The sequence below is a fragment of the Chelonia mydas genome, chromosome 19 (genome assembly GCF_015237465.2).
Source record: "Chelonia mydas isolate rCheMyd1 chromosome 19, rCheMyd1.pri.v2, whole genome shotgun sequence".
In the NCBI taxonomy this organism is placed as follows: domain Eukaryota; kingdom Metazoa; phylum Chordata; order Testudines; family Cheloniidae; genus Chelonia; species Chelonia mydas.
This window is the reverse complement of record NC_051259.2, coordinates 67503-89141: the sequence shown is the minus strand read 5'-3', so window position 1 is coordinate 89141 and position 21639 is coordinate 67503. Positions and strand designations below refer to the sequence as shown.

At 42.1% G+C, this 21639-nt stretch overlaps 1 protein-coding gene and 1 long non-coding RNA gene across 2 annotated transcripts; both read right to left on the bottom strand.

Moving 5' to 3' along the window:
- Positions 1-306: 306 nt before the first annotated feature.
- RRAGC (Ras related GTP binding C) lies at positions 307-20833 on the bottom strand. Its single transcript, XM_007069020.4, has 7 exons — positions 20423-20833; positions 12361-12564; positions 10545-10744; positions 9491-9605; positions 7071-7213; positions 3622-3770; positions 307-2005 (listed from the first exon to the last, which is right to left on the bottom strand). The coding sequence occupies exons 1-7, from the start codon at positions 20684-20686 to the stop codon at positions 1857-1859; spliced, it is 1224 nt and encodes a 407-aa protein (XP_007069082.1). The 5' UTR covers positions 20687-20833; the 3' UTR covers positions 307-1856.
- On the bottom strand, positions 12651-15026 carry LOC122463299. Its single transcript, XR_006286513.1, has 2 exons — positions 13646-15026; positions 12651-13333 (listed from the first exon to the last, which is right to left on the bottom strand). It is a non-coding gene; the product is annotated as an uncharacterized LOC122463299 (long non-coding RNA).
- Positions 20834-21639: the final 806 nt, after the last annotated feature.

Below are 21639 nucleotides of genomic sequence, written 5' to 3'. Positions count from 1 at the left end.
TGACAGTACACACACACCACAGTAATACAGATGAAGGATTATGCTGTAGTGCTCTACTGATCCTGTCAAACCACTTACATGTTATTCTTCGGCGTCAACTGCACCCCCACCCAGGTAACTACAATTCTATTGTCAACATACAGCCAAAATCGTATTGGGTGCATGTTTAGAAACTTACTAAGGAACTTGATCTAACCCATTGAATCCCTCCATCCCTGATTTGAATGAGCTTTGAAACAGACCCCTTTATAAAAATGTATGCTAGGTGCAACATCCCTGAAGTCATGAGACAAGGTACACTACGTATGCCAGATGAACACTTGCTGGAGTGAATGCATTTACTCATACACATTTTAAACAGTTCAGGGAAAAGGGGTTCTCTCCCCTGAATATGAGGAGTCAGGTAAATGCTTAATTTGCAGACATCACTCAAGTCACAATTAAGTATATAGAACTTCATATATACACATTTTACAGTGGGCACTTGTGTACTCAACTGGTCCAGTGACTTTTGAACATACAAGCATTGGTATTAAGGGGAAAGAATTGAAGGGAACAGGGAAAGGGCTTACCACTCATTACATGACAGATAAAGTTATACACTATGAAAGTCTGAAGTTATCAATAAATTAGAACAACAATTCACATATGCTGGTTTTCATACTATGGAAACTGTTGAAAAGCTCAAGGAGACACTCAGTATTTAAGTAGGTCTGAGGCAAAAAACTATCATAAGCTATCTATTCTGGAGGGGTGTCAATACAGGAAATGGTCAAACTGGCACTCTCGTGGTCATTTAGGTCAATGCCATTGGAAATCAATTTTCCATTCCTACATAGATTGCGCTCATCACCCCATCCTCTGATTTAGAAATGGGATGAACTGTAGAAAATCCACAGACTTCTGACATCAAAAAGGTGAAGGATTTGGGTTTTTACCCCCAGGAAAGTAGCTTTGACAAATATAAAATTTTACCCTAAGTGTTAGATATTATGCTAGACGTTTGTAAATTTACAGTTATTTATTTAAATCGCTCTCATCACTGGGACTGAGTAATCAATTCAAGGTTGAAAATGTTTTAGTTTAAGCCTCTTCTGATAAAAGCACAGTGAAAGGTGGTGGTTCTTGCCTTTATCTTCTTTACAAATACGGTGAAAAATGCTATCTGAAACCTAGGAAGGTAACTGGTCTAGAACAAAGCTAGAGTTCAGTCTTAACTGGACCAAAACATATGAGAGCAGGCAAACCTTGGCCTTCCCTCTGTTTACCAAGATAAGGAATTTTCTGGGATATTCTGAAGAGCAATGCAAGTATAATCAAAGGAATTTTATGGAATGTTTGGGTTTTACTGAAGTTATAGACCACAGACCTTTACAAAGCAAAAAGCATGAATTTAAGACGTTTCTACATAGTGTCCACACCACCAACTTCTTTGAAAGGCAAAAGGTTCAACTTAAACAAAACTGGATATTTTACAGAACTAAAAATGAAGATGAGCAAGTCACTGCAGTATTCCACATTACACTCAATCATTTGTAAGTTCCACCAAAAGGGACATTTCTCCCCATTTATATTATATCCAGACTCTTAAAATAGGACTTTGAACAGGAAAAGCCACCATGATCAGGCTAAAGCTGGTTTTCAGTTGACAATTCTAACTCCACTGAACTTCAAATGTTTTACAGTAGTTTCAGTTGTCCAACATCAGTTAACAGGCTGCTCTTCCAGAGTTAGTGTTGCTCTTTTCTTGTGGAACACACACCAGACTAAGACAGTATTCTTATCCTGTTCTATAAAGTTAAACTTTGGAGTGAAGAGCTGGTAAAAGTTGGTCCAACCAGTTTTTAAATCTTCACCTAGACTGCATTTCTAGGTGTGCCATTGTGAGTCACTGCTTTCATGTTTGGGGTGGTTGCTTGATTGCAGGTTCTATGGGAGACAACACCTACTTCAAAGACTTCATGAATAGCTTTGCGAAAACAATGGAAGTTGTAGTCTATCAAACCTGTGGAGGGGAAGGAAAAAAGGTTCCTCGGTTCAGTGTCTCTCTCAAATACCCAATGAAACTTAAATTAGCATAAAGTAATTCTGCTTAATTTATTAAGAGATTTCTGAGCAGTGAAAGACTCTGTAAAAACCAAAGGAGTCAGAGGTAAGTTATTGTGCAGAATATTTAATGAAAAACAGTGCCAATCTTTATTTACGCTGTTTCACTTTTTAGGATGTGAAGGCATTTGTTAGGAATGTATAATAAAATATGCCAAAAACAGCAGATCATGACTGAGGGCTTGGCTACACTTATATTTTATAGCCCTCTAACTTGCTGGCTCAGGGGTGTGAAAAAATCACCCCCGAATGCAGCAAGTCAGAGCGCTTTAAAGCACTGCTGTAAATAGGCTCCTAGAGCTGGGAGCCATGCTCCCAGCACTCAGAGCTAATCCCCTCATGGAGGTGGATTACCAGGAGCGCTGGGAGACCTCTCCCCCAGCACTTGCACGTGACCACACTCGCCCTTCAAAACACTGTTGCAAGGTCACTACTTCAGCATTACTATTTGAAAAAAAGTGTTAGCAGTGATTTTTAGAGACTGCTAATAAAAAGATCTTATATGCCAGAGTTTATAGACAGCCATAGAGGTGGGATAAATGAAGATGAACAGTGAAGGAAAAGGAATCATGTAAAATTAAATATGGCCAGAAACAATAGTAAAGCAGAACCTCAGTTACAAACAGACCGCTCAACCACACACTTCATTTGGGGCTAGAACTACGCAGTCAGGCATCAGCAGAGACCAAAAAAATAAAGGGAAAATTTAAAAAAAGATTTGACAAGGTAAGGAAACTGTTTCTGTGCTTGTTTCATTTAAATTAAGAGGTTAAAAAGCAGCGTTTTTCTTCTGCATAGTAAAGTTTCAAAGCTGTATTAAGTCAATGTTCAGTTGTAAATGGCTGAAAGAACCACCATAATGTTTTGTTTAGAGTTACGAACATTTCAGAATTACAAACAACCTCCATTCCTGAGGTGTTCATAACTGAGGTTCTACTGTACACTACAATTCCATCCCTAACACTGCTTTTGAACTCCAATTCAGTAAATAATGTTATGAACACTGTTTAAATCTAAGTTCAGATCAAAAGGCCCAAACTGGAGTAAGAACAAAGAACCACTAAACTTCATAACTATTTTCTAGCATAAATACCCTTACATTATTATGAGTGAACATAAACAGAGGAAAAACAGCAATCGGAGCTACTATGTGTTGCTTCAACTGATATAGATGTTACAGAGGCAAATTACTCAGCCAAAGTTAGATTATCCAGCGCTTATATTAATGGGAGGATAGATCAGAATTAAAACTGTTAAATTTATTTCCACATACTGCAGAGAGAATGAGACGTCTTCACACTTATCTCTTTTGGAAGAAGAAAAAAAAAGTTTACTCAAAGAATGGAAGGCATAAAGACATCAAGGTTTAGGTCATCTTAAGGAAGCTAATGATGGTCAAGATACAAATCGTTTTTAATTAGACTTCTTCAGTTGCTTCATAAATCAACATAAGATCTTTTAAGTGACAAACTGCTTTTATTTTTAAAAAAAAGTTTTTTTAGTCAAAGCGCTTACCTTTGCGCTCAAAGCTTTCTTCTCTAAGTATGCAGACAAGTGCCAGAAACTTTGTCACTTCCTTTAAATATAGGACAGTTGTATTATTGAGTTTGATAATCGCCATCGACTCTTTATCGTAAGCACTTCCACTGCCATCTTCCTTTAAACTACAATAATGATACAAACAATGAACCATTCAATATACACTGACAATTTAGATCGCTTTTCAGAAAAAGAACACTTTGTGAATGCCCTACCCCACATGGCTGTATATCAGAATGAGACATGAAAAAAAGAGGAGAAACTCGGCAGCAAATACATTTAGCAAACCCTAATATTCTTATCTCAAACCAGATATGGGCACAAATTTTCCTTAAATGTCAAATCAGCAACATCAATCATACCTCCAATCAACTTCCAGTTAAGAGAGCAGGTTTGAAGCTAAGCATTTCATTTTACCTTTGCAGTAAGGAGATAGGGTGATCATGTCTCCATATTTAAGGTTGCCATTTAGATCCATCAGCTACATGTAACTTTGCCTAGAACTAGTTTGATATCAAAATTGCTAGTTTCACTTAGTCAAAGAAAGCTGGTCAAAATGCAAGTTCAAACATTAAAATACTGAATTTTGTTTCACTGGTTCTTGATCAAAGGCTGCTTGTTACTATCCTTTAAACATACCATTAGTTAAATCTTATACACAGGCTACATTTGAAGAAGTTGTGTTGTAATTAAATAATAAACATATATAAGTGTGTGGTGACTACAGAAGAGAAGTAGAGAGAGGGGAGGTTAAGCTTTAAGACCATGGGTGGACATGCAGAATTATTTCACTGACTCACCCTGATAGTTTAAACCAGATGGGCCTCAGAACCAACAAGAGAAAAGGCTAAGTGTCCCTGCCTCTAGCTTTCTTGTCTCGGAGCCAAGAAGTCTCAGAGAAAAGTCCTAGGAAGAAACTGCTTGAGAGGAAATATAGGCAAGCATATGTGGAGAACTGTTCACAAGTACAGCCCTGCCTCACGACTACTTCTTACACTTAAGCCATAGAATAAATGCATATCTCATGAAGGGGTGAAGAAAGGAGCTTGGACAAGACTACTGGAAGTGTGGTATGGGAGACAGCACAGGACTCCCCTTTGTCTGTTATGATTCCCCACCCCCAGCTTACATGACATAGGGTCCTTCTACAGTCAAAAGAGCTTCCTTCAGCTCAAGTAATAGAGGCCTGTGTTTTGAACTGAAATACCAGGGTTTTAACCCTGTATTTGGGGAGGATTAAGGTTTGTTAATTTGTAGGAATGGATTCATTGCAGAATGACACTCAAATGTGTTTTCTCGTATAAAAAAAAAAAAAAAAAAGACTGTAGGGTTTAGGTAATTAAAGGTTACACTCATGGAACTACTCATTAGCAACCATCACTACAGAGCTGCAACTACAATTCCATGATAAAGTTTAGTTTAACATCCTTCAGTTTATCCCTGGAAAAAAGTATTTTCAGCCATAAAATTGCATATTTGTAACATACCGTATACAGTTAGATCTTATAAAATCTAGAGTATAGGCCAACTACTTGTGGCTTTGTCATCACAACCTATTTATTTGGCATAGCAAAGCACACTTTAAAGAATCTTCTGAATATCAGGCCACGTAGCGCTAAGCACATCAACTTCACTAGAAACTGCTGGGTGTTTGATGCTCAGAACTCCTGAAAACCAGACCACTTATTTAGGAGTCTAAATATAGACTTAAAAATTAATGTTAGATCCTTGTTTCTGGAAGTCTTGTGCCTATATTATGGAAAGAGACGGTTAAGAGAAGGAAGATGAAGATATTCAAGTATTTAGCTACCTTAAAATGGCAATTTAATCAGTTAAAGGAGCTGAAGTGGAGAAGGCGTAACATGTTGATACACTAGAATTATAATGAAGCCTGGATGTCAATTTAAAGGCACATGATTAAGAAAGCTGCAGTTAAGTTTTAGTTGTGTGTACTTTTACCCCTTAGTGTTTAGCAACAGCATGTATGTACTCCAGAATACACTTCATTTGCTCTTCTCTGTTGAAAGTACTTAGAGTAGTGGTGTCCTCCACCTGGCCCACTTGCTGTATCTATATATGTGGCCTTACATGACAAATTCAGGTTCTACAATATCTCACTTTTAATTTAAAAGCAAGGAGTCTCTGGACTCCCACAGTTGCAAAGAAACACTTGTATCAAATTGGGAGGTTAACTCATGCAACACTATCTTCCTGGTTGTGTAATGACTGACTAAGAAAGTGAACACCCCTGCCCAACAGTTAGTCTTGTGTATTAACTTTTTAAGTCTATTGAAAACATTAAAGCAAGAATTAACTATTTTAACTGCTCCACAATTCAGTGGATGGAATGGGTAGGGAGTAGGAATCTGGAGTTGTGGCATGGAAGGAAATCCAAAGGGGGAAAAAATAAAGAGCGAAAGGGAAAGAAAAAAGAGGGGCAGAAGCAGTGGTCCTATTTGTGAAGCCATTTTCCCCATAAACGATGCTGTATGTAATAAGGTACTGAAAGAAATACTATATTCTACCTGATCTGCATAAAACTTCACATTGGATCTTCCTCCAATATCATCGAGGATTAACAATGTTATTTAATCCTAAATTTATACCTCACCCCCTGGGCCATAATTAAGAATGGAATTCAGCCTTCTCCATGAGTTTGACACTGTTGAGTGAGAGGGTATTTCCAAGCAGCTATCAATACAGACTAAAGACATCCTATCCGTAGTTGCATTAAGGTCATATTCTGGTTGTGAGTCAAGAGAAGCTAAAGCACACATTGCAGCAGTATATGTGCCACCTCTGGAGGAAAGAATTTTCTTATTGCTCTAGCAACCACGCTGAGGCAGTGCAACATCCATTAAATACCACTTAGATGTGATGCTTAGACTAGGCTACAGAGGAAACAGTGTTCAGTCTGCCTCCATCAGAAAGGTGTTAACGAAGGCTGAGCCTGACCTGCTCAAAAAAGTAACTTCCCCCAGGCAATGAGAACCTTTTGAATCAATGTAGTTTCATTGCATTGTTAATTAATGCTCATTAGGAAAGTGCATGGTATGGAATTTGTAGGCTTTTGTACAGCTCTCATCATCAAGCATTACAGAAATTAAATGGATTTACACTCACTGAGGCAAAAAATGTATATTCACATTTTAAAGTGGAAGCTGGGGCTTAGAGAAGTTAAGTGACTTCTGTAAGGTCAAAGAGAGCTGTGACAGACAGAAAAAGCTCTTATCTGCACAACCCAGTTCAGTTGCTGAACCAGAATACCATCTTTCCTCTCTAAAGGGACCAGAGAAGCAGCTCTACAGCCCACTTCACCCTGTAGCTAAGGGGACTGACATGTTTGCTTGAAGTTTGCAGCTCTCATCTAAGCCATTTTATAGAGCTTATCTTAAGCCAACTCTCTAAAAGGATTTGTCACTTACCCATATATACAAGACACATCAATCACTACATCGATCATGTCACAGCACAGCTCATATGACTGCATATCCACAGGGGAACTGTCTGTCGCAATGTAGATTTTGCTGACTACATCAAAGAGAAAGGCTTTTTCAATGCCTGAATTCTTCAAAAAGAAAGAATTGGAGATGCATGCTGAGTCATCAGAACATCTAAATTTTAAGTCTTACGTAGAATTCATAGTTTCACATTTTTAAGAGCAGGAAAAAACAAATTTCAATTACTCAAAAGGACCAAAATGGGATTAAGATTTGAACAGTTTCCATAGTCTCCAGAGATTCTGTACAGGGCACTGCATCAGCTTGGAAACCTTTTAGCAAAATGCAGCTAGCTAACTGAATTATCAATGTTGCATTTTAGCTGATGGGAAATTGTACTGAAATTTAGTCTTTATTAACCATAAAAACTCATGAACTGATAGGGAGTGGGGGGTTTTAAAATGTTGCCTTCTAAATTTTTTCAGTAGCTTATATAATGGCCGTTTACGGCAAATAATTCATTCATTCAGAGTGGTAGCCGTGTTAGTCTGTATCAGCAAAAACAACGAGGAGTCCTTGTGGCATCTTAGAGACTAAAACTTATTTGGGCATAAGATGCAACTGATGAAATGGGTTCTAGCCCACAAAAGCTTATGCCCAAATAAATCTGTTAGTCTCTAAGGTGCCACAAGGACTCCTCGTTGTTTTTGCTGATACAGACTAACACGACTACCACTCTGAATGAATGAATTATTTGCCGTGAACAGCCATTATAAGCTCCTGAAAAAATTTAGAAGGCAACATTTTAAAACCCCCACTCCCCATCAGTTCATGAGTTTTATGGTTAATAAAGACTAAAATTTCACTACAATTTCCCAAGGACCTAACTGACAATTACTTCTCTACCTTCTATAGAATTTTTCCTCTTCAACAAGATAGCTGCACATGTGCAAATGCCAATAAACTAGCTCTAGCCACTAAATGAATTCAGTAATGAAAGGTGAAGGACAAGTATTACTATGAACAAATTATATGCAGCGATGTTGTGGTGTGTCAGTCTTAGGGTATCAGAGAGATAAGGTGAGAGAAGTAATCTCCTATTGGACCAACTTCTGTTGGTGAAAGAGACAAGCTTTTGAGCTACACAGAGCTCTTCTTCAGGTGAAGAAGTTATTTAGGCAGTGGCAAATACTTTGTATAGACCGGAGGCTACTCCTATACAGTTGACTTTCTATATAGGTAGCAATCACACCGTAAGTAGCCCAAATGATGTAGGGAATGGACATTCTGATGGAAAAGAGAGGGCAACTAAAATCAACTACCATATTTGTGACTGCATGAAGAGTATCAGATATTACAGAAGTTATCGTCAGAGGACACTGAAGCGATCACATGTCCCTAACGGTCACTTCTTTGAGAATATTCTGACTGGATGACCTAGGGTGCATGTATGCATACTGAAAGTTCACCAAATGCCTACCACTGGCAGTAAACAGGTTCAAATGAGTGCAATATGGATTTCAGTCAGAATCTCTATTTTTGAACCAAAAGAAGCATTTATAGTAGCCTCTCCCCAGGTGGTTTGTATACCACATTTCGGGCACGTATCCTGGACATCTCTCTGAAGACTATTCACTGGCCACTTCCATATTAAGTTTATACTCCATGTTCTATTCTTCAAAAAGTGTTACACAGCTCTGTTCCAGCCTACATCTCCATTCTTATCCCTTTATCTGGCTAGGTTCTTACAGAGCCATATCAAGAGGATATCCAAGCATTTCCTTGTCTCCTGCTATACAGCATGAATAAGTGAGCACGCCCCTCCCCCCCCCACACCCCTCACTCATTTCCTTCTCAGGAGGGCTTTTTTAAAGTTGCCCCTATGATAACGAGGATCTCTTAATGTTTGCTGTACACAGTCCTCCTCATGCAAACCCTTCTGTCGTCTTTCCACTCCACTATTCTGCTTCCTCTCACCAGAGGTTATATTAAAAATAAATTTCAGTGTAATCAACAGAAAACAGCAACACTACCTCTAGCAAGTAATGCTCCCCATGAGCAGTTTTCCCTTCCTGACACTGTGCAATTATCTATAATTGACTAAAACCAGGTCTATACTATAAACTTTCACCAGCATAGTTATGTTAGTGAGGAGCATAATGAGATGTGATTTGTGACTAACATAGCTGTGCCAGCAAAAACCCATAGTGTAGATGCAGTTATACCATCAGTGTGCTTTTGCTGGTACAGCTTATTTCACTGGCAAGGGTGCAAGAGGAGTCTGGAATATGCTAAATTTGCAAAAAGCACAATTTTGCCAGTATACACTACAGCATATATTTTAAAATAGTTACTAACCTTATCTTAAAAATAAACTAAACTAAAAGTAATAATATTTCACTTACTGATATAAAGATATTTAGTAGGTTTTCCAAGGTTGGCAGTTGCGGAATGAGTTTTTGTACGACCTTACTGAAGGCTTCAAATATTGAGTGGTCATAGATACTGGTCAAATAAAAGCTGTGGGTTTAAAAACAAAAAAATCCAATCTAAGAAAGTGTAAATCAGTGCTGCAATAAATTGTCAAAGTTAAAAATCCTAACATTTGAACTCTATTGTTTTATCCAAGTTCTACTGGCACAACACCATTCTGCTGCTACAGAAATGAGGAGGCATTTACAGAGTTGTTGGAGTAAGCATGGGATGATCTCCCACCAAAGCGAGCGAGCGAGAGATCTGGGCATGTTTTTCACATTACCTTTTGCTAGCAGTATCACAACCTCTGGCAGAGAGCTATTAAAAATGTGTTAAAAAGGCCCAGGCCATTCCCTTTCAGAGATTTAAATTTTATAAAAAACTTCCTGTTTTCTACCACTTCCACTTAGGTCATGTCTACACTGAGATAGCGTTAGAACCAGTGGCAATTTTTTAAAGACTTCCCCAGAGTAGAGATGGCCATAAAGAAAAACAGACATTGACCTCAATGTACTCAGATAGAACAATTTAAACAATTGAATACCAATAAGCAAACGACAGCCCAACAACCATGACTATATACCAGAGTTAGTGCTGATCTTGAGTAAAGAAAGAAAAAGTGAGTTACACAGACACGAAAAAATGCTTTAATACTTGATAAAGCAAAGCTTGCAAGGTGCAATACAACATACATTTAAATTAGTAAGGAATTGGCAAGCAAAATAAAGCCAGGATCATGTATCACAAATTATATTTTCTTTATTGACAACTCATTTAATTAATAATGCTTAGTTCTAAACTAGTGAATGTTCTACAGTATATTTTGTAAGACCGAAGTAGTCTGTGTAATCTTAGTATCAAAGTGTGGACGAGACCTCATTAAAGTCCCTCATATTAAATCTGATGAGAAATTAAAGAAAAAAAGTCACCAGTTTCATGTATACAGTTGTGAGATTGTTACAGATCAAAATTTCTATCACTCACCTAAGATGAAGTTTTTCAAGCCCAGCATCTGCAAGATCATCATTGGCTCTCTGATGAATATCCCTTTGAGTTTCTATTTTATGGTCATCTGACAGACCATCAACTTTGTGAATAAAAACCTCAAAGTTCATTTCTGGATTGACTTTGTAGGCTTTAGAAACTGTAATGTGGAGTCTTGTTAAAGCTTCCATGTAGTCATCCTGTATATCAGTGTAGACAGGGGTTAATGTCACAGCTGCCAGCCAACTAACTGATCTTTCTTCGCTATCCCCCTTCTATTCAAAGGTGGAAATTTTTTTTTTCATTTCACTATTTTTGTATGTGTGCAAAGAGTGGAATAGAAGTGTGGCAGAAACAATCTAGTTTGGAAAAACAGAAATCCAGATATTAAGTTCTAAATCCTGTCCTGTCACCTTTAAAGAGGATTAGCTCTCATCCATAACATAAATGCACTCACTTAAAAACAAAAACAAAAAAACCAACAAGGATATAAACCCTGGAGGAATTCTGCACCACTGTGCATGTGCACAATTTATGTTCCACCACAGATTTCTTTGCTTCCCCGTAGAAAAATGACTCTCTGATGTGGGGAAGCAAAGGGAAGCCACAAGAGTGGTTATGCAACCCTCCACAGTAGTATGTTTCGGGTGTCTAGGGCAGCCAGCAGAGAGGTAAATCACTGTGGGGCAGGGGGCGGGACTGGGGAAGACCTGGCTGGTGGCTCCTACCCTGCGCAGGGCTCAGCTGCTAGTCCCAGATGGATTGGGGAGGATGGGACTTCCTCTTCCCCTGCACAGCAGCCAGGGCCATGTCAGACCCACCCCCAGATTTCTCCCCCAGCTGTAGGAAGCTCTGCAAACTCCCCCACTCCCTGCAACCATTGCTCCTCAGCTGCAGGGGGAGGGATCACTGTACAGCGAGCTGCTCCCCCCATCTGCCCAGTCCCCGTGCATCCAGACCCCCTCATACCCAGACCTCCCGCCAAGCTTCATGCCCCCAGACCTTACCACCCCCAAAAGCCCCATTCCCCCTCACCTGTACCACCCCAACAAGCCACCTGCACCTGGATCTCCACCCCATTGAGCCCAATTTCCCCAGCATCTAGACCCCACCCAGGACCCACCAACAAGCCCCTGTGCAGCCAGATCCCCCACACACACTCTGAACCCCCATTGAGCCACCCGCACCCAGACTGCCCGACACAGAACCCTCTCAACCCACACCTGAATCCCCCCCACACTTGGATTCTGCCTTGCTGAGCCTGCCTGCCCAGACCTGGCAAGGAGGGGCAGGACCCTGGGGTGTTTCTGGGGCAGGCCCAGTCCTTGCGCTGTCAGGCTCGGGTGCAGGCTCTCTGCTGAGTCTGTGTCCCGGGGGCAGCTGCACTGTGATCTCTCACCTCTGTGAAGCCAGTGGTCTGTGCTCGCTCCCCAATGCCATGCTGGAGCCTCCACATTTATTTGACAAATAAAATTTGCAGAACTTTGCAGAATTTTAAAATATTGTGCGCAGAATTTTTAGGCGCAGAAGGCACCCATGAGTAAAACCCTCAAGGTCAAGGGTGTCAGCCAAACACTAAGAACTAAGACGGAGGATACTGGACTATATAGACTCTCTGCTTTGATCTTGCACAACTATTCTTATGTCCATTAAAGCACCCAAGCTATGAAATGTAATGGGCCAGTAACAAAGTAAATTCAGGTTTAAAAAAAAAAAAAAAAAGTGATTGGTTCTAGCCAGTATTAGGTTTTTAAACAGTCACCTCTGCCTCAAATAGCAAGAAAACTCCCCAGCATTATTAGCTATTAATATCTACCTGTGCGTCAATAACATATATCAGTGCCCCTGTGCCTCTGAAAATCATCTCATAATCAAATGTTGGGTCAAAAAAGTCCATTTGTCCAGGAAAGTCCCATATCTGGAAATTCACAAAGGAACTGTTGGATATATCATCTTTGTAAATCTTGTTGGTACTCTCCAAAAACAGGGTCTCATTGGGAGACATTTTATGAAACACCACCTGTTAAAGGAAAAGTGAAGACTGATTAGCTTTTGAAGATCTGACAAAAATCTAGTTAAGAATGCTGCCTTTTTCTCTCAGAATGAACAGATAAAGTAATAATGACCAGAGGATAAAGCCACACAATCAGCATGCAACTGGCCAATAAAATACAAGTCTCAGAATGGAAGAAAAATGGAAAAAAGTTTTAAAAAAGAAACCACACATAGCAAACATTGTTTATTTTATCTGATGAAGGAAATTAACCTAAAGTTGCACTAAATAGTTTTTCAATTACGTGGATTTTACAAGACTGAATTATCCCATCCCCCCAGTCAGCAAAAGACAAGTTGCTTCTTTTCCCATTGTACTAGTGTAATACAGTACCTCCAGGTCATCTGTGTACTGCCACAATAACTGTAAGTGGGAAGCTATAACCAGTGCTGTGGCTGTGGCCATGTAATATTACAAGTCTTTGGTTCCGGAAGTGTTCACACTTTTCATTTCAGTGGGATAATTAAAAAACTTGGGCTCCTTAACTAAAGGTGTTACTACCACTCCAGGATGAACTTTACAAAGTCAGAAACAACCTGTTCTAAAGCTGCGATAAAAGTTAAGAAAATTTTAACAGATTTCCCAGTTTTAGAGACCCCAAAATCACAAGAACTGTAGTTCGTCTAAACTGAAAGAGTGACGACAATACCACCACAACAAATCATTTGCTCTTCTTACTGACAGATTTGAGAACTGCTGACCCCATTCCCTTCAAGAATAAGTGTAGAACAAACATCTGAAAGAGAAGGGGGCAATTTTCAAGTTGCAGTTACTGAACAACATAGCGGCAGCACTAGTAGTAATTATTTATGCTATGGTAGTCCTCAAAGACCCCCCAACTGGGATTGGAGTCCCAAATATAGTTAGTGCTGTATGAACTGAAAAGAAACAGTCCCTGCCCGAAGATAGCCTACAGTTAAAGACTGCAGCTCTAGTAGCACAAATTATACGCCACAACTGCATGCTCTACCCCACAAGTCATTTATAACTGAACAATTAAGTGGCTTAATAGTTAAGTAAAGGAAAAAGAATGTGATTTATGTAGCACCTTTTGCAAGAGTCAAGATTCTTTGAATGAGCTTCACCCATCTCCAAAAATGAGCCATCTCTGGGGCAGAATACAGCAACCACTGTAACAGAACCAGTACCACAACACAATAGCTTCAGGACAAGTTAAGAACAGCATATTTAATTGCTACACAGTGAAATTTAGGTGGATACAAGTAATTACTCAAGTTAAGATTGGATATCATTGGGATTAAAGCCTGCTCTTTCAAAAACAGCCAGGAGATCCTTAAATACCAAGAGCAGACAGGGCCAAACCTCAGACTTGAAAGGTAGCCTTTTAGCAGCATGGTGCCACACACAGACAACGTAAGGGTGTTGGTTCAGTGCTGACCTAGAAATCTGGTTCTGGAATGGAGCAGACATCTAAAAAAAGCTGGTGCCACAGAAGTACCATCATCTACTAGAACAGGGAACTTTCAGTCAGAAGACGTGAATTCTATTCCTACTACTGACTCGACATGTGACACTAGACAAGCCACCTAAACCCTAACTCATTTTACCCAATTCTGGTATAACAGTAATTATCCAAATATCCAAAGTGTGGCAAGAATTTTGAAAAAAAAAAAATGTACATTGTAACAAAGCGGAAAGTTACATAATTCTATCACAAGATTTCTGCAATCTTGAGCCAGTATCTCTCAAAACAGACATTTTTGTGGGATTTCAGCTTGAGATTTCAAGACAGAATATGAAAACAGACCCCTTTCAGTTTTAGATACTGTCCAGAACTAGAAAATTTAAAGTTACAATTCCAAGGTAGGAACTCACGGACACGACAAAATTTGCAAAAAGCAAGGCCTGGTCTACACTACAGAGTTAGGTCAACGTAAGGCAGCTTATATCAACCTAACTCTAAGCGTCTATACGACAACATTACTGCTGCCAATATAAGTTGCCTATGACACCAACTTAATAATTCCATCTTCATGACACGAGTAGCACTTAGGTCAAGGTAGTTAAGGCAAATGAGTGTCTGTGTAGATGCTGCGTTACTTACATCGCTTGTTAGCTGTCAGTTCACGGCTGGAGGAGCCTCACCGCCCTGTGCTGTCAGCCCCCCCCACATTACCCCACTTAAATCGGTGCAAACACTGCTTGAAAGGATGCACACCGCTGGCCAAAGGAGGGTAGTAAGGACATGAAAAAACAGTGATTACTGCGGTGGCTATATATCAACCTAACTAAGGTCGACTTAATTTTGTAGTCGAGACAAACCCCAAGATTACTCTGGTTAATTGAGTCTGGAGAAAACAGACAAGCTTCAGAGGGACCTGACAACAGTGACCTAGCAACATGAAAGCAGTTTAAATTCATTGTTAACAAATGCAAAGCAATAGATATTGGAAGGAATCATCTGAATGACTTACACACCTTACCGGGCTTCAAGTTAACAACTCAGGAAAAGAGACTTGGGTATCACTGTGGGCAGTTCAGTGAAGATTTGATAGATGTGCATCACCAGTCAAAATGCAGCAAACAGATGGACAACAAGAATGACTCAGACAACTAAAACTTAGGAAAACTTTCATATGAAGAGATGTTTCAGAGTAGCAGCCGTGTTCGTCTGTATTCGCAAAAAGAAAAGGAGTACTTGTGGCACCTTAGGGACTAACAAATATATTTGAGCATAAGCTTTCATGAGCTACAGCTCACTTCATCGGATGCATTTAGTGGAAAATACAGTGGGGAGATTTATATACATAGAGAACATGAAACAATGGGTGTTACCATACACACTGTAACGAGAGTGATCACTTAAGGCGAGATATTACCAGCAGGAGAGCGGGGGAGAGGGGTGGGAGGAAAACCTTTTGTAGTGATAATCAAGGTGGGCCATTTCCAGCAGTTGACAAGAATGTCTGAGGAATGGTGGGTGGGGGAAATAAACATGGGGAAATAGTTTTACTTTGTGTAATGACCCATCCACTCCCAGGCTCTATTCAAGTCTAAGTTAGTTGTATCCAGTTAGCAAATTAATTCCAATTTCAGCAGTCTCTCGTTAGAGTCTGTTTTTGAAGTTTTTTTGTTGAAGAATTGCCACTTTTAGGTCTCTAAATGAATGACCAAAGAGATTGAAGTGTTCTCCGACTGGTTTTTGAATGTTATACTTCTTGACGTCTGATTTGTGTCCATTTATTCTTTTACCTAGAGACTGTCCAGTTTGACCAATGTACATGGCAGAGGGGCATTGCTGGCACATGATGGCATACATCACATTGGTAGATGTGCAGGTGAACAAGCCTCTGATAGTGCGGCTGATGTGATTAGGCCCTCTGATGGTGTCCCCTGAATAGATATGTCGACACAGTTGGCAACGGGCTTTGTTGCAAGGATAGGTTCCTGGGTTAGTGGTTCTGTTGTGTGGTTGCTGGTGAGTATTTGCTTCAGGTTGCGGGGCTGTCTGTAAGCAAGGACTGGCCTGTCTCCCAAGATCTGTGAGAGTGATGGGTCGTCCTTCAGGATAGGTTGTAGATCCTTGATGATGCATTGGAGAGGTTTTAGTTGGGGGCTGAAGGTGATGGCTAGTGGCGTTCCGTTATTTTCTTTGTTGGGCCTGTACTGTAGTAGGTGACTTCTGGGTACTCTTCTGGCTCTGTCAATCTGTTTCTTCACTTCAGCAGGTGGGTATTGTAGTTGTAAGAATGCTTGATAGAGATCTTGTAGGTGTTTGTCTCTGTCTGAGGGGTTGGAGCAAATGCAGTTGTATCGTAGAGCTTGGCTGTAGACAATGGATCGTGGGGTGTGGTATGAAGAGATGGGGACTGTTTAGAGTTAAGATGAGGAAGAGAACACACAACAATGGTAAACAAGGTAAATAATGTCAGGGAAAGCAAGCTGAACAGCAATGCCTGATAGTTTTCATAAAAAGAAAAAGAAAAAAGGGGGATATTCAATTAATTGATCAAAACAAATAATTTCACACAGTTCACAATTTACCTGTGTCACTCACCACAACAAGATACTGATAGGTCCAAGTACTTAGTAGGGTTCACAAACAGATTGAATGGTTATACAAACAACAAGAATCTCCAGTTATAATAGATTCTTTCCAAAATGCTTTAATTTTTGCTATCTAAACTTTCAGGGCATCTTCTAAGTATTGGAGATTAGGACAAAAAGATTTTCTTGTGGTTAGGTTATTCCATAACTGCCTACTTGCATCTTCCTCAAAAGCATTACATATCAGCCACTGGACTGTGCTGACCCCGGTATGATAAGGTATGGCAACTCCTATCAAGAAAACTATCATTGAGCCACAGCCAACAGGAAGAGCAGCACTAGATATATATTAGGACTAGATATTCCATTCATTAGGGAATACTAATAGCTATAAGCAATGCTTCAAAGCATATGGTTGTCCACAATTTCATGGAGTCCAGAGCTGGCTTTTGTCTATTGATTCTTACTGTGCTTCTCAGCAACCATCCACAACTTTTTCTTCTAGTTTCTTGGGCCCCCTTGTACCACAACACAGAGTCTGAAAAATCCACTTGCCCACAACAAGTAGGAATCTTTTCCAAGCAAAAGTCATTAGTTTGTCTACAATCTGTGGAAGGCCCCTGCTGGCAATGCTACCCCACACCAGCAGAGGGCTCTGCATATGCATGAGCCCCTGCGGTGGTTTTCAAACTTTTTTTCTGGGGACCCATTTGAAGAAAACTGTTGATGCCCACAACCCAACAGAGCTGGGGATGAGGGGTTTGGTGTGTGGGAGGGGGCTCTGGGCTAGGTCAGGGAGTTGGGGTGCAGGAGGGGGTCAGGGCTCTGAACAGGGGGTGCAGGATCTGGGCTGGGGCCAGGGATGGGGGGGTCTGGGGTGCAGGAAGCGGTTTCAGGTGGGGTGGGGCCTCATGGCTGAGGCAGAGGATTGGGGCGCAGACTTACCTCCAGCGGCTCCTGCTCAGTGGTTCAGCCAGGGCGCAGAGGCAGGCTTCTCCCGTCCTGGCACTGCGGACCACGCTGTGCCCTGGAAGCAGCCAACAGCAGGTCCGGCTCCTAGGCAGAGGTGCACAAGCAGCTCCGCACAGCTCTCATCTGCAGGCACCGCCTAAGGTCCCATTGGCCGGTTCACAGCCAATCGGAGTACGGAGCCGATGCTCGGAGCAGGGTCAGAGCATGGAGCCCTGTGGCCCCCATGCCAGCGGCTTCCAGGGCGCAGCGTTGGAACAGTTAGGCACTAGCCTGCCTTCACTGGGCAGCACCACTGATAGGACTTGTAAAGTCCCGGTCAGCGGTGCTGATAAGAGTGACCCAGTGCCTTACATGCTGCAACCTAGTACTGGGTCACAACCCGAACTTTGAAAAACACCGTCAGAAGGCTTATTAGATCCTTCCATATACAGCACTTGGCTGGATGGGGTGGTATTGCGGGATTCCCAGTACAAGAGTCCTCTGCTAGGGTGGCAGGTAGAGACCTTCACTGGTCTTCAAGTAGTTCAGCTCCATGTTTCCTGTTTATTGAGCAGGCTAAGAGCCACAAGCAGAGAACTGTATGGGAGACAAATGACCTCCTCCCACTCCAGCAGAGAGCAGCACTGGGTGAGGCCCAGCATGAGCTAACATTATTGCCAGACCCAAGCATTCAAAAGTCATGAGTCAAGCCCCCCAGAAATCATGAGATTAGTTTAATCCTGAGATTTAAAATAATACATTTGGAGGAATTTTTAATCTGCCTTTTGGATTTATTATCTTTAGGTTTCACATTTTCCAGTATTTCTCCACAACCATGAGAGCCAGAAGCTTTTGTTAAAAACTGAAGTGACCTCCAAGTCCAGGGCTTTAAACAAGTAAGTACCAAAAGACTCATGACAATAAAATTGAGAGTGTTTACATATCTGGTGACGGCAGCATTATTTTGGAGCTCCGCGCTGAGTCTACGTCCGACTGAGGTTATCATTGTCATCGGCGATCCCTCAATTCAAGGATGATCTGTACCACAGATTTACATATGGGTCCTGAGATGACTCAGGAGTCCGATCCTGGAACCAGAGACCCACCCACAGTAGGTACAGACATTTCCTGGTGGGTCAGCTGCCTGCTGAAAGAAAGTTCTTTTTTCCTTCCTGCTCTCTTTTTCAGCTTTGAGGGGGAAGGCGTTTCTCTTCAAAGCAGGCCACTGCCTGACAGAGAACATGGCACATTGGGAATGGCTGGTGGCTTGCTCTTCCCAGCTTCTGATGTCCACATCAGTTTTCTTGAGATGCAATTTCAGTGCGTCTTGTAGCGTTTTCTTTGACCACCATGGGATCTCTGACCATGGGCGAGTTGAAAGTAGAGGACTTGTTTTGGGAAGTTAGAGTCTGGCATGGGCATGCAATGTCAAGACTAGGAGAGTTGGTGCATGAAGTCATACGACCCAAGCACTTGAGATGGAGGAGAAAGGGAATAAACCCAGGAGACTAGGCAGAAGGAAGGGTGGTCCACCAGACCACTGAATTTCATGCTGTTGGGAAGGCTTGGCCCTTTGGCTAACAGACGTTGAGAACGGTTAACAAGTCTTAACCAGAAAGATTAGGTTATTGCTCAGATTGCTACTGCCGTGGCAATGCTCTACACTGCGATACTCCGACACATCTTTACATAGGGGGTCACAGAAAAGGGCTTAGCAAGGAGAGCTATGTGTAGACTCTGAAGAGCTGCAGACAAGTATTGAGGATCACTGTCACACCGTTGCATTTTTCTAAACTTAGATTTCTACTGTGAAGCTCAACACAATGACCTTGATGGGCAGAATGCCCTAGCAACCCTATGAAGCCTAACAGCAAGTCTAACACATTGTTGCCATTTGTTAATGCATTCACCATCCAAAACTGTCCATCTTTCTCTTTGCCTCAAAGAAGCAAATCATCCAGAAGATCTAATTATGCTTTTGCACCCACAGATAATGAAATCTGAGTAGTTCCCAAAAAATGTTTAAAAAACTAAAGGCTTGTCTGAACTGGCAATTTTAACAACAACAATGCAGATTCATCACACTGGTGTGGCTTACCCTATTTTTAAATCAACATGTAGATAAAAATCTCAGAAACATCTGCCTGTTTCATTTCCTGAGACACACCTTGGTTTTGGGGAGAAGACACCTGTGCATCAGGAATAAAAAAGGCTGAAGCCCAAACTCAACGTGAAGCATACATCTCTGCAGACAGAGAATGCATTTTTTAGGAAATAAGAACCTTTTTGTTCAACTTCTCTATATGCTACTACTTTAAAAAGAAGAAGTTGCCTACTAACACGTACAAAGTGGAGAGAAGTTCTCATGAGAAACAAGCCACATAGAAGGTTCAAGACACTGCAGGTGGCACTTACCCTCCCCCAACCCCCCAGCCAGGAGCCAGTGCCACTCTCCCCGCGCTGGGCTGCCGGCCTGCTAAATAGTTAGTTAAAAGGGAATGGCCCCCTGCCCTAGGCAGCTTACCACACAATTTACTGAGAAAATAGGGAAACAGAAAGACCAAGCAAGCTCAGGGCCCATTTCATTGAATAAAGGCAACTACACTGGAAGCGCCTATATAACCGGTGTCAAGGCCTGAACTGCAGCTCAGAGAAATGTTCTTCTCAAGATTCGGGTGCCTCATTTATTGGGGGGGGGGGGGGGAGGAGAGAGATAAAGGAAGACGAGAGTCGAAGTGCAGGTACAAATAGAGCTGCTACATCTTAGCCCCTGCACCCCTTGGCCACCCCCTGGGGCCCTCTACCCACGAACAGCCCCTGTACACTCCCGCTCCCCCCCAAATCCCCCCACACCTACAGGCCTCACCTTCTGGATAGACGACTTCCCGCTGCGCCGCAGTCCCATGAGTAGAATACGGGGCTTGGAATCCGCACCACCCGGGCCGCCCCCAGCCACACCCGGGACGCCACTGCTTCCACCAGGGCCGGAGCCCCCCTCCAGTTCCGCCTCCTCCTCTTCTCCGTAGCCGAAGTCCTTGGGGAACGAATCAGACGCGCCAAAGCTTCCCCCGATTAAAGCCGGCTCCTCAGTGCCCCCGACTGGGCCCGGCCCCCCAAACTGCAGCGCCATCCCCACAGGCCACCCGCTCCAGCACTACCTACCCCGCGAACCCTCGCTTTCGCTCCGCCTAGGGCGGGATGGAAGGAACCCCCAACTCCTACCGCGTTAACGCAACCTAACATGTCTCCGCGCCGATTGGCCTAACCTGACAACCGTGAGTTTTGATTGGCTGGGCCCCGCAGGGTAGGCTTACTCGGATCAGGTGATGAGTCACCTGATTATACCGCTACACGTGACAGAGGGAGTCGGGCGGGACCATGTAGCTGAGATTCCATTCCTCAGGGGGGACACGCCCCACGGAGATGGACCAGTCCCTGCAAGGGAGGAGGCGGTGCCTGGGTCGGGGCCAGATGTGGGTTGCCCCTCACGACAGCGATGGGTGCATCAAAAACCCGGAGCCTGGCCGGACGGACCAGCAGGGGCGGGGAATCTAAGCGCGGAGCCCGAGACTGCTTCCCGCTGCTAGGGAAGGATGGGAGGGTTGTGATAACTGCCAACTTGGGGGGCTACAGTGGTACAAGGTACAACACTCCTCCCGTACTCCACCTGACAATCCACCATACCAGGAGACCTGCTACCTGAATACCTCTGCTCCCTCCCCAACCTACCTCATGAACAGTGAACAAAATCACCCTATTAATGTTTCCACAATATGCATCCGATGAAGTGAGCTGTAGCTCACGAAAGCTCATGCTCAAATAAATTGGTTAGTCTCTAAGGTGCCACAAGTACTCCTTTTTTTTTTTCTCCTATTAATGTAGAAATAGCTTAACTTTAACAGGGTTGCCAACCCTCTAAGATTGTCCTGGTGTCTCCCTAACTTAAAGATTAATGTTTAATTAAAGATTGCTATGTGATGAAATCTCCAGGAATTTATCCAAAGTTGGCAACCTTACATTGAATACCAGCAATATCACAGCTCTGATTTACAGACAGCCAACCTAAATCATTTGTCAGCCAGA

What these genes read in the sequence shown, in the direction of transcription:
- RRAGC (XM_007069020.4), bottom strand. Translation starts at nt 20,686, where the DNA reads ATGGCGCTGCAGTTTGGGGGGCCGGGCCCAGTCGGGGGCACTGAGGAG. An exon ending in GGAAGTCGTCTATCCAGAAG is followed by an intron (nt 12,565 to 20,422) that starts GTGAGGCCTGTA and finishes TTCCTTTAACAG; the next exon opens with GTGGTGTTTCATAAAATGTC. An exon ending in CTTGAAAAACTTCATCTTAG is followed by an intron (nt 9,606 to 10,544) that starts GTGAGTGATAGA and finishes TTAAACCCACAG; the next exon opens with CTTTTATTTGACCAGTATCT.